Below are 12,789 nucleotides of genomic sequence, written 5' to 3' on the forward strand. Positions count from 1 at the left end.
ATTTGAATTTTGCAGGGGTCACTTCTGCCAACATGCTGATCTTCATTCTTCCTTCATCGTTGTATTTAAAAATTACACAGCAGGATGGATCAAAGTTGACTCAGAGGATTTGGGTATGAATTCCATTCCCATCAATGCAACACCTCCATCTTGTCATTCTCTTTAATGTGCTAGGTGCAAAGCAGACCTAATCTGAACATATGTGTGAGCTCCTTTACGTTACATTCCCTCTGTACTTCAGTCAGCTGGCAGCTGTGCTTGCCCTTCTCCTTTGCTTACTCTGGGAGTCCCCTGGTGGAGGGGCCGTGCCATGCACAGCATCTTGTGTTTTGGGGAGACCCTTCTCTGTGGGATGAGGTACTTCCCTGGCTGGCAAGCAGAAGCAGCTGTCAGCAGGGTACAGGAAGCCCACTTCAACAAGCCTTTCAGTGCAGCAAGCTCTCTCTGCTTCTGTGTGTTGATCCAGAAAGCATGCAAAGTGCTCCATTTGCAGTATTCCTCATGGTTTTAATGGACCTGAGTCAGACCTAGGGTGGTTCCACACAAAGAAGCCAGCTGAAGTGCTATGTTAGCTGTTTGACATGCTTGAGCAAATAGGAATGGACCTTGGAAAGATTTCCTGTGAGCTGCAGAGAGTGCTGCAGCTGAAAAGATGCAACACTCCTGTGTATTCCCAGTCTAATGGGGCATGCACTGGAAGCATTGTACAGTTAGACCTTTCTTCTCTGAGCAGACAGGTAGGAAACTTGTTTCACTTTGGTTGCATCCACAGATCCCATGATGGAAGGTCTGAACTTAGATGAACACATATCCAACAGGAAGAATATACTGATTACTGTGAGGCTTTGGAAAGAGCAGAGCTGATCAGTCCTAAAAACAGACCCACTTAATCATCTTTAGAGGTGATCAGTGTTTAAGAAGGGAATTGAAAGGAGAAAAAAAATTAGTTTCGTGTTCAGCAAGTAATTATTAATGGCGCTAATCTGTTTAATTATCTGTTGGTCTTGTCTTTACCAGAAGTGCTAGCTCATTTTAGCTGATGACTTTATTACATCACCTTGTACATATTCTTAAGAGAAGTTAACATACTTGAATTAATTGTCTTTTTATTCGTTAATCTTCTCTCCTTTTTTTTTTTTTGTTGTTTCAGGCTTATCTTTTTTTGGCACTGGGGGTATTGTTTTCCCTGGTGAGCATTCCCTTGGTCATCTATGACTGGGTACAATCAGGAGGCAGTGCTGAAGGCCACTGAAGTTCACCTTCTTCTCAAAAGAAGATACCCCTGTTTGCTACACACCAAAATCGCAACCATCCGTTCTGTTGTCTGTTCCACCTTTTGTGAGTTTACTCAAATCAAATCCAAATAATGATTATCCAGTACTGAAAATACTGTCATGGGAGTATTTTCTTGCAGAAAACACCCATTCTTCCAGCAGTTACTCTCTGATCAGCAAAAAGTCTGTGTTAATTGTCCATGAGATTATATAGGGCATCACTTATAGAAATTCGTCACAATTAGTCTCCCCTCTTCCACACATGAATTGCATTGTTCCATTATTTTCCTTAGCCCTCCAGCCACAAGCTCTGCTCCTTTAGGGCAGCAGTGCTTGTTGCTATCAATTCCAACTGGAGTGTTGTCCGTTCACATCTTTCCCCCCTCTTTTAGCCAAAACTCTGCTCTCTAATTGTATGTATCTGGTTTGTTGGTTTGTTTGTTTGTTCTGTTGCTGTTCCAGGCACCATTTGCCTCACTGGGTTAAGTGTAGCATTCTGGATACAGGCATGAAAAGCACCACGAGAGCGTAGCTGAGTGCTGTGTAAGCGTAGGTCCTAAATCCGGTGCTTCTCTGATGTTTTGGGGGCAAACCAGGCCCAGGGCTTGGTCCATTCATGGCTCTGGGGAACAAACAGACTGTGTGTGTCTGTGTGTGTGTGTGTGTGTCTTTGTGATGTGGACCAGGGAGCAGGAGAAGGACAGACACCACCACCAGCCACTATTCCTCTGTCACACTCTAGCTGGAAGTTGACCAGAACTTGACCCCAAACCATGAGTACTTGAGTCTGAAGAGAAGCAGGCATTTGGAGATTTCCATAAGAAGTCTGCATTTTCTTCAGCATTAAATTGTTTAGTAATGCCCCATTGGTCTCAGAAAAAAAAATACCAAGCTCCAGTTTATCAAAACCTACGCATTTAATCATACCTCATGCCTTTTCCATACCTTGTAGGGACTGGCTCCTCTCGTGTGTCTTACCCTCCTCCCACTGAAGTCAGTGGGGTCTTTGATAGCAGTGGGAGCAGGATTTGACTCACTCTGCCAAACTACTAGATTTCTAATGGAAATTGAAATCTGCAACATTTATTTAACTGAACAGAAATACTTTTTACATTTAAAAGATTTCATTTACATTTTTCATTAGTTCTGTATACCAATTAGAAGATATTCTACTAGCAGAAACACTGTAACTTGCAACAGTTGTCCACAGAATAAGCATTTGCCTAATGCCTTATAGCTGGTGTAGAGAACCACATGTAGAGACTCAAAAGCTAAGCAGATGATCACTCACTGTCCTGAGCAGGCATCTTCTATTAGTACACTGCCAGCAGCATAAACATGTTCACTTTATGTCATTTACCATGTGAGCTAAGGAGTGTCTCAGAATATGAACGTGGCTCCCACTGAAAGAACTGATTGCTGGAGGGATCCCCACTTCATGCCCAAGGGCTGTGATGCCCTTGGTATGCTCAGACCATACCTGTCCATATGCAGTGACCCTCTTGTTCTCAGTAGCTGCTTCATTGACAGCTGCCTTTGTAACTGTGGAAGCAGACCATCATCAGCTGTGAGGACCCTGTCATTGCAACTTACTCTTTTTAAGGTTAGGGATAGAGCATTTGGGATCTTGGGATTTCTGTGAGCTACTGAATTGCCCCAGTTGCCATTACCTTGTAATGTAACACCTCACTATCACTTCAAGTCACTGAGGGTTGAGATCACAGAACGCATCTCAGGACCCTGAAAGTTGGTTTCTAAAGATAACATCCAGAGAGGTTAGTTTTGGGCCTTCCTAGAAATTTGGGCATTGAGATGCAGATTGTTCATGCTGCAGAAACTAAGCCTACTAAGCCCAGACTGCCAGATTTGTACCTTAGCATGGGCAGTGAGGTGCTTGCCTCTGATGCTACTTCACTGTGATCCAGAAATAAGGCAGAGTGGATTCCACAAGCTTCCAAACTACTTGGAGTAGCCCAGCAGCAAGAACAAAACTGGAAACCTCCCAGCAAGGTCTCTGGTGCATAATCCTTTCTCCCAAGCACCCCCTAGCCCAGCCTTTAACATACAAACTGCTGAGCTACCTGGAACCCATGCACTAAGGTACAAGGGACCTTCCTGTGGGTGGTCTCAGACCCTTATCTGTGATGGTGCAGGTCACTGGTTCTTTCTGTGCTGTCCCCTCATGGGACTGATCCCTGCCCTCATTCACAGAGAAGTCCTTACCATAGCCTACAAGACCAGATGTTAGGCAAGCTCTAGGGAGAAGAGCCTGTGCTTTGTTCCTATCTCTTTGTGCCTCATTCCAGGCATCTTCTCAGCCTGGGATGTAAATTTATGGTTTTCCTTTGCAGGCACCCAACCCTCAGTGATCACTGCAGCAGAAGCCCAGCATCTCACTCCATTCTCTGACTCAGCTTGCTGAGGTTGCATTTCAGGTTTTGAGGTGCCTTATAATCTCTCTGGATCTTATCCTAAAAACCTAACTCAGACCTGAGAATGCTGTGCAGTGTTATCCTTAATATGCTACCAGGCTCTCCTGCTTTCCTCTCCCTTTGTCTTTCTTCTACTACTGATTAATGAGCAGCACAGTGCTGTGCACTGGGGGGTTGTGAGAGACAAGATCCTGGGAAAGATTTTCAAGTATCCAGGTATGAGCTAGAGGTCTGATCTGCTGCACAGGATTCCAGCAAGATCCCATATATGACATCTCCCTCCTCCTTCCCCCCACCCCCCAATAGTCTGTAGTCTGCTGTTTGAAATATGAACCATTGAGTTTTGGCACCCAACTTCCTTCAACTTGAAGGGCTGTTGGGTCAGTGATTGTTCATCTTCCTAAACCTCCTCCATCACTATTCCTCTCTCTTCTCTTTGCTATTCTGCCTTCTCCTTTTCCCCAGTTTATTTGTATACTGGAGTTTTACTGAATAAATAGGGAGAATGAGCTGAGTGTGCATAGAAGTGAAATTACCCAAGGTACTGAACCACCAAAGCATGTCTTATATACTGAAAAATAGATACCCAAAATATTAAGTCTTTAAATAGACTTTGTTTCTGGGTCTCATTAAAAAAAAAAAAAAAAAAAAGAAAAAAAAGAGGGAATTTTGCTTAGACTGATTTACTGGCATCATATTTATAGATATTTATGGAAAGGAATCATGTGTTTTTTGATGTCTGTGGTAATGAACGTGAAATAACGTGCTTTTTGTTTTCTCATCAGGTTTATACATTCTTAACAGAATGCAATAGACCCTGCTGTAACTGTCAACATCAGTGATGGATGACAATATTTGTATGAGGTTATCTGTAAAATGTACTGCTGTTATTCAGTTCATTTGGAATAGTGAACCTGTAGCCACGATTGTTCGAGTCCCACATTTTAGTTAGGATTTTAAGAGCACAGTGAAATGCTGTAGGAGTTTCTCTGTTGTAAAATTAATAGGAACCAGAGTACCATATCTACTTAGTAGGTGATAGCATGCTTTCTTTTCATAGAGAGTTTATCACTATTGTGAGCACTGCAAATGTCATAGACTGGATGCAAAATTGCTCCTAATAACTGCAACAAAAAACTTTAACATTCTTATTTGTGTAGTAGCAACAATCGAGTGGTGAGGGACAAGGAAGGACTAATTAGAAGCAGGGATTACTAATAAGATTGTAAGAGTTAATCCTACACTTAAAAGACAGCCTTGCTGCCTCTCCTAGTCCACAACACATTGCAAAGAAAATAGTTATGGGCTTACAGCAGCCATAATACAGCTGCCCTTCTCTGTCCAATGGCAAACATGCCTAGGTAGTAAAACACAATAAATTGTTATTTGGGAACAGTGTCTCGGGGCAGTGACCTCTCTGGGTGATGCGTGCTCCTGGTCAGAGGGCCAATGCCAAATCTGTGCACCAGCACAGACCTTTTGTAGAGCTGACACAGACCAAGGGGTGCCTGGCACACGTGCAAGCCTAGGGCACAAGAGCTGGTGTCATCCTGCGAGGTCAGGGGATGGGAATGCTCATCCACTCCGAGGGCTGCTCTTCTGAGCCACATATGAAGCCTGTGCTTCACCTGAAATAGGTCACACATGCAAGTGTGGGTTGGATGGTGTGTGGGTTTTGTCTGTACATCTGCCTTACAATGCATAAGCGCAACACAGCTCTCTGATATTGAGTATTAAACAGTAACAATTAATGGTATGTCTAGTTTAAATTTATACATCTCTTTGCTTGAACCTTACATTAAGGCTAAAGAGCACCTCGGTCAAAACAAAACTTTCATGTGGTGGTGTCCCACCTCCAGTCCTACTGCCCCACCCCAGTGCCTGTAGGAGAAAGGCACCACAGAATGTACTCAGCTCCATCAGCAGCTCCATGAGATGGCTTTATCAGCTGGCGCCACGGTGCTTTCATAAACAAATCCCCAGAGCCCTTGGCGTCAGAAAATCCTTATTTCCTGTAACGTACAGCAAAGAATGTTTTATTTGTATCTAATGTAAGGATTACTGTAATGAACTGTGAAAAAAAAAAAAAAGATAATGAATTAATAAAAGGTACTGGGCTAGAAAGTCTAGAATTCACAAATTGTACACATACCTATGTTTCTGAAGACAAATCTATGCAGTTGTGTTGTAGGAAATTTCAATTTTATGTACATATATATTGTAAATAAATAGGATGCTGTATATTTTTGCAGTTGGTTATCCCCTATGAATGGAAGTGTTGAGATAGGCTCTGCATATTAAGAATAATTTTAATAGAAATACAAATACTTTAGCTTCTTAGCAAAATGTATATCCTTTTCTTTCTCCCAAGAGTTCACAAGTTAAATCCTAAACTTGAAATTATAATTACATCCCTAAAGTAAAAAGAGAAATAAAAGGTCCAGTTAAATTGCTAGGATTAATTCCAGTGCATGACTCCCTGTTTTCTCAACAGCAAGTCTACCAGTCTTCCTGTTGGGTAAAATATCTCCCTTGTTAAAGGGCCCCTTTGGTACCCAGATCCCTCTTACCTTCTCAGCTGGGATCAGTTGGGCGGAAGGTGCTGAGAAGGGTTTATGGAAGAAACCATGGCAAACTGCAGCCAGCAGTTTGACCTAGCATTATGCTGTGTTGTATCCAGGCGTGTATTTACCCAACTAGTACAAACAGAAGTCAGGGCAGAGCTTCGGCATTTCCATTTTCAGCCACCAGAATGCCAGTAGTTCAGAAAAAAAAAGTATGACCAGCCAGGGTTCAGCAGCAACCAGAGCGATTGGTGCCATTTCCAGCCCCCGCCCTTCCTGCAGAGTCCTGCGGCTGGTCTGCCTCATACTCTGCTGCTCTCATGAGACCAAAATGCTGGCACCTGAGGCTGCCAAGAGCTTCCCTGGCCAGGGACTGCTTGCACATCCCACTCTGTGAACAGGCAGAGGTCGTTGGATAGCTGTGTCTAGGGCTGAGGGCTGGGTATCTCCTGAGAGTGCATCCATCAGAGGCCTTGCATAGACTTTCTTACTGGTAAAGCATGGAAATGTTTTTTCGGGACTGCTGAAAAATGGAGGTAAAGAAATGCATCTAAAAATAATTGTGGGTTTTTTCCATGTTTACTTAATGGGCTTGGATGAAAATGAAACTTGAAATAACATTTGCTTTTATCATGAGCACAAATTTGAGGGGAAAACCCTATATACAGTTCCGACAGAACTTTTCAAATTAATACCAGTGTATGTTTTGTTTTCAGTGTTATAGCCAACAAAATATAAACTGAAAAGGTATTTTTCCACTAGACTTGAACTTTTCATTGTTTATATAAACCTGGTTTTAGTGTCCCAACATATGCTAAGGCTCACACAGATCCAGTATAAACAATGTTGTTTGAATGATGTATGCTTCATACAAGCTCATGTCTAATAGATTGTTGAAGTGAGTCATTGGTAATATTTTGCTCCTTTTAACATCACCTCTTAACTTTGTGCTGCTCATATCCAAATAAACAACACAGTTTTTCAGTTTCTATGTGTAAATAAAATGTATCAAGTTCTATGATCTCTATGTTACCTCTTGGTTTTTAAACATTAAAATTGGGATCTTAATTAATGTTGAGACCATACTCATTCTTCCAAAGGGATGACGATGTATCATTTTAATGGCTTGAACAACAAATGCTCTCTTACTCTTTATCCAAGTATTTTCACTGAATTTAGGGCATGCAGCTCTTGCAAAGCCAACTACATTAGATTTGGTTCAGTATACACAGCAAAGCATCAACAAACAGCTATGGAACATTAAGGTGAAGTTTCTGAAACAGTTTTAGAGGGACCTGAAACTTGGACAGATGGTTGCTATAGCCTGCGGTTGCTGAAGATGACAGCATTCCTCAAGGCCAGTACTTGTTTCTGCCAGCTTCTAGAAGACTGTCTGAATGCTTGCCAGTCTGTTTCAAGGTTAAATCAGGCAATTTAACTTAAAGGGCTGGTGTTAAGTTGGGTTTAAGATGTCAAACTGGTTCCTGAAGTGACCGAACCCCTGCTAGACTTTTTCTCAGCTATGGAAGCAGAAGCCGTTAGCAGATGTATGAGGAGGATACCCAAAGACAGTAATGTCTTAAGCAGCTGTTTCTGCTGAAGTACCTTTGTCAAAGCTTTAAAGGGCCTGGAAAGTGCTACCTTTTTTGTCTTTGACCATAATTTTCCTAGTGTTCGGATTATAGTTACCACCTACAAAAAGGTTTCTTGGCTAGAGTCCAACAACTGAAGAGCATACCTGACTGCGCGGGATGAGTACAGCTCCCCAGGCTCCTCTGCAGAAGTGATGAGACCATTTGTGTATCAGAGGATCCTTGGAAGCTGTTGTCTGGTCCCCAAGCCCAGGGATGTATCCTAAAGCCATAAACCTGGTAGCACAGTGGAACAAGCTTCTGCACTGGACTGGTCTAATAGTCTCCTCTGTTTGGCATGCATTTGCACACACTTCTCTACCCAGCCAAACTTAATCCTATCATAGCTATATCTTAAGACATAGGAACATAATTTATGGAGCAAAGGAAAAAAGAGAAGCTATAGTTCTTTTTTCTCCTTGCTTGCAGAGACTACCACAAATATCTGTTGCCTTCTGCAGTGCAGTCTGACAGCTTCACCTGAAGTTCACCTAAAACCACAGAGCCAAAGTTAAAAACACCAATCTCCTTTCCAGCCACATGCTTCTACTTTTGGCTTTTATCCCCAAACTCAGCATCATCTCTTGAGTACATCTGACCAGTCCCTGTTTGTGAGAGGGAAAAAAAAAAGAAGAATTACTATTTCCTAGGGCAAGCAATGCTTTTATCTAAAGGAAGACATTCCTCCATATTGTTCAAGTGGGGTGTTGGTTTGACTTAAATTCATGTAAAATTGCAATTAATCTTCAAGCTGAAGCCCAAATTCAAGCCACTGTTAAGATGTCTCATTCTCCACTACACTAAGAGCTGGGAGTAAGAACTCATGCCAACTTCAGGAAGTGTGGAGAAAGTGGAGATGGTAGGAACAGGCACAAATGATCAGTCCGTTTCTAAGACTTTCTGACCACAAACTTAATATGGGTTTAGTTTCCTGTGAGGAAGCTTCCTCCCCTGTTCTCAGCCCTGTGCAGGAGAGCAGCACCCTTTTCTTCACAGTCAGTTGTGTTAAGGATCTCTGGCTGAAATACTGACTTCCTAACACAAATCCCAGTGTGGTTACACAGAAGTTTTCAGGAAACTCAGTATCTGCATTTTGCAAATATTAAGTGCATGAATTTCTCTTTCGGCTTACAGTTATGGAAAATGGAGACTCTTAAAGCTGTCAGTGTTACTAAATTTCATGGCACCTGCAAGGGATGGTGCTGCTGGCTTAGTGTGCCTCAACCTTGTCACAGCTCTCTGCCTGAAAAATGTGAGGTTATTGGTACTCTTAGAAAATGCTGTTGATCAGCTGAGGCTTAGACAATATGCCTGGGAAAGTAAACCGTGAAGGGTGAAGTGGCACAGGCCAGGTCTGCCTGAGAGTCAATCTGCAGATAAAGCCACACTGAGAATTCCCCGAGCTATGGGCCCACAGAAGCTGGTGTCCTGGAAAAATGGAGGAAAGTGTATCATCAACATGAGTCAGAAAGCACCCCAGAGACAGGAACCACATCCCTCCTTAAAAATGCTACCTGGCTTAAAATGTCAGGTCCTTTTCCCAGAGGTAACCAGATCCCCTTCGTCCTGCCTGACACATTTTCTTGGTTTAAGACAATTTAAAGAAGTGGCCATTCTAAAAATGAGTTACCTCCCCTTAGTTCCAATCAATCTATTTCCACCAATAAAGAACTAATACCAGTAGATACAAGTGGGAAAATTGAGTTACTAACAAGTGAAACAGCAACAGGCAAAAAATAGCAGTGAATAATAACTAAATACAAAATTGCTAAATCACAAGCTCCACAGGAACAAAGAGACACTCCAATTGGCAGGGTACCGCCCCCTTCCAAGATAGCAGCCCCCACTGCCAACTGAAAAAGGGGAGACAAAGGGAAACCAGTGTCAGACCCAAACCTTTGAAAGGGATTCATGCCCCCTGACCATCCCACAGTTGTGGTTCTGGCTGTGCTACTGGGCCGTAAACAGACAGTAATTTTTTGGACACAGACAGATAAGGGATACAATAGCATCTTGGGTTACCTTGGACACATGTACCCTTGGGAGAATGTTTGCCCATTGGGCAGCAAACCTGAAGCACTGTCCTCTTGCCAGTTATGAAAAGCTGGTGAAATTTACCTAGCTTTGGGTGGAGATCATCACTTCAGACTAAACTCCTTAAATGTACTAAGTACTAACCGTGCCCTTGACATGCTCCCATGTGGTCTTCCTTCCTGCACACTTTTTGGGACTCATGTTCAAGTAAGTTCCCAAAAATTATTCTTTCCAAACCCCACTGTTTTCCCAGCAGTGCTCACTTTAAGCTTTGCAATAGCTGCACCATCCTTGTTGCTGCCCACTACAGACCTGCCCCACAGCCCAGGCAAACCTGCCAGCTCCCCTCACCTTGCTTAGAAGGGGTTTGCTTAACCATTCCCCTTGCACATCACTGGATGGTAACAACCCTTGCACAGAGTTGTTTGACAGTGATTACAGAGATAAAACCAAGTATCAGACATGGGAGCATCTGCAGCTGCCATTTCTCCTCTTCAGGCTCATGTCATGAGTTCATCCTGGTAAGCAGCTGATGGGGATGAGAGAGGAGGGTCTGTTGCCCAGATGTCTCCCTGGCCACCAGTTCCAGCCCATCAGAGCTGGATGTGCATTCTGTTACAGAGATGGGAGCACCACTGCAGGAGCCAAGTGCATTGAGGATAAAAAAACTGTTGTTCTACCCCAGGTAATTATAAGGGAACACAGCAGAGTCAGGCGTCAAGGTATTGGAAAGTGTTAGGATAACAAAGAAACTCATGAAGAGGGTGGAGAAATTTTTATGATGTGGGATCAGATTAATGACCTGTACAATGGCTGCAGTAAAAACAGCAGCATACAGATGCTACAACATTTGTAGAACACATTTCTTCAAACCATAACCAAAGGCTGTAATTTACTAGGATGTTAAAAAAAAAAAAAAAAAAAAAAGGGAAAGAAAAAAAAGAAAATTATATGTTCACTGACACAGCCAGTTCTTGCTGTCTCTGAAGTCTTCTTGGGCTTAGTGCAGGCAGCAGCTCCCTGTAGTACTTCTTACATAATAGCTGGATTTCCTATTAATTTTCAGATACCGTTTGTAGATAATCAGAGAAGTACCAGATGCTGGAGAAACAACTTCCCTGACATAACAAGGAATTATATATCTCTTGCAATTAGATCATCACAAAATGAAAGGAAAGCAGGCATCAGTCTGCTATTCCTGCATCCAGTGGCACTTAAACAATGAGCACAGTTTCTGTTACTATTGCTGGCAGCCCTCCAGCAGCACTTTGAAAAGGCAGCGTGGCCTCCCTGTAAACTGATAAACAATCTTGTAAAGCAACAGGCACAGGAACATTCAAGTCTTTGTTGAATTTTTACTTGAGTAAAGAACTAATTGGCATCTTTCTGTGCAGAACAAGCGGGGTCAACTTCTCCCTGTCCAGGGGTAGATTATTTTAACCAGAATCCACAATCCCTGTAGTTAATGGAATAAACACTAGGAATGGAGGTACTAGGAGATGCAGAAATTATTTTCTCAAAGAGCTCTGGTTGTGAAACAATTAAACTCAGTTGACAAAAAAAGACAAAATAAATGAGTCCTAGCTGTGTTGATGGCTTCAAAAGATATTCATTATCACTACAAAAGCAGACATGTCATCCTCACACGGGATGCTGATGTTCTAAAGTAACGTGATTGATTACTGGCTGTACCATTCAGTCCAGTCTCACCCAGAGAGGGGATGATATTCTCACCCCTTCTTTGGGCCAAAGAATAAAAAACAGCCTGAAATCTTTTGTACAAAGCTGCCAGTGCCCACCAAGATGCAGAGTGCTCTCTAAGGAGTGGGAAATGTGCTCAGATAAATGCATGCCACCTAATTATTGTCCTTCATACAGTGTTTTGGCATGTCCCTGCCTGCTCCAAATTACACCAAGGCAAATTCAGCTCTTGGTAGGACTCATGGTCTGGACAACTGGGAGGAGAAAGCTTGTCCCTGTGGATGATCAGAGTATGAGTTTAGATAGACCATGATGAGTAGGTATCCCAGAGCAGATGTACCCTGTGCAGTCTGTAAACCCCACATAGGCAGCTAAAGCACAGAGCAAGTCAGGCTTCACCTCAGCACTTCAGGCAAGCACATCACCAACAGCTTAACCTCTCTGGGGACAATTTCACTATCCTAAAAGAGAGCACAGTAATAAATCAGTTCATTCAAGCAAGAACATTTCTATATTTACATTATAACCCTCTGTCAAGCACAAGAGACCACTAGTTCTGTTTACTGCAGAAATAAGCAATACTTCCTCTCAGACAACTGAATATCACTCTGAGGTCTCAAAACAGTTGTCTAAAATTGGAAAGCATCTTTTTGGGGATATTTTTTATTTTACTTACATCTGGCAAACAGTCCAGATACCAAAAAACAAAATAGGTCAAAACTAATAGCTAGAAAATAAGTCTTGCAACACACTCTTTACCTACCCATTTACCCTTGAGGAAACAACGTGGTTAGTACAGTTGAGACAGGAAAACAACACCCACAAAGGGCAGGATTCATCAAAGCCAGCTCTGAGAGGTACTTTTCATAATGGGACATGAAAGGGGGCATTTATGGAAGAGGGCATTTACCTGCAAGAACAGGCAGTGTTTCCAACCTGCCTACCCACTGTCCAAGAACAGGCAGTGTTTCCAACCTGCCTACCCACTGTCCAAGAACAGGCAGTGTTTCCAACCTGCCTACCCACTGTCCAAGAACAGGCAGTGTTTCCAACCTGCCTACCCACTGTCCAAGAACAGGCAGTGTTTCCAACCAGACTTTACAGGTGCTGCATCAATGGACCTCCAGCAAAGGCAGCATTGTCCCAACACACA

The 12,789-nt window shown here is 42.7% G+C and overlaps 1 protein-coding gene across 2 annotated transcripts in view; it reads left to right on the plus strand.

Annotated features, from left to right (window-relative positions):
• The window catches only part of SLC38A1 (solute carrier family 38 member 1), a 42,781-nt gene extending 35,439 nt beyond the window's left edge, over positions 1 to 7,342 (plus strand). The window contains exons 15-17 of one of the 2 annotated variants that reach the window (XR_013182423.1): positions 16 to 113; positions 1,151 to 1,338; positions 4,492 to 7,342. Coding sequence is in view for 1 of the 2 variants with exons in the window: in XM_054631292.2 (XP_054487267.1) it covers positions 16 to 113; positions 1,151 to 1,252 (200 nt within the window). In the remaining variant the exon portion in view is untranslated. Of the gene's footprint in view, positions 1 to 15; positions 114 to 1,150 lie in introns of both variants that reach the window. The other variant, XM_054631292.2, reaches the window with a different exon arrangement.
• The last annotated feature ends 5,447 nt before the right edge of the window (positions 7,343 to 12,789 follow it).

Source organism: Agelaius phoeniceus, chromosome 5 (assembly GCF_051311805.1).
Source record: "Agelaius phoeniceus isolate bAgePho1 chromosome 5, bAgePho1.hap1, whole genome shotgun sequence".
Lineage (NCBI taxonomy): Eukaryota > Metazoa > Chordata > Aves > Passeriformes > Icteridae > Agelaius > Agelaius phoeniceus.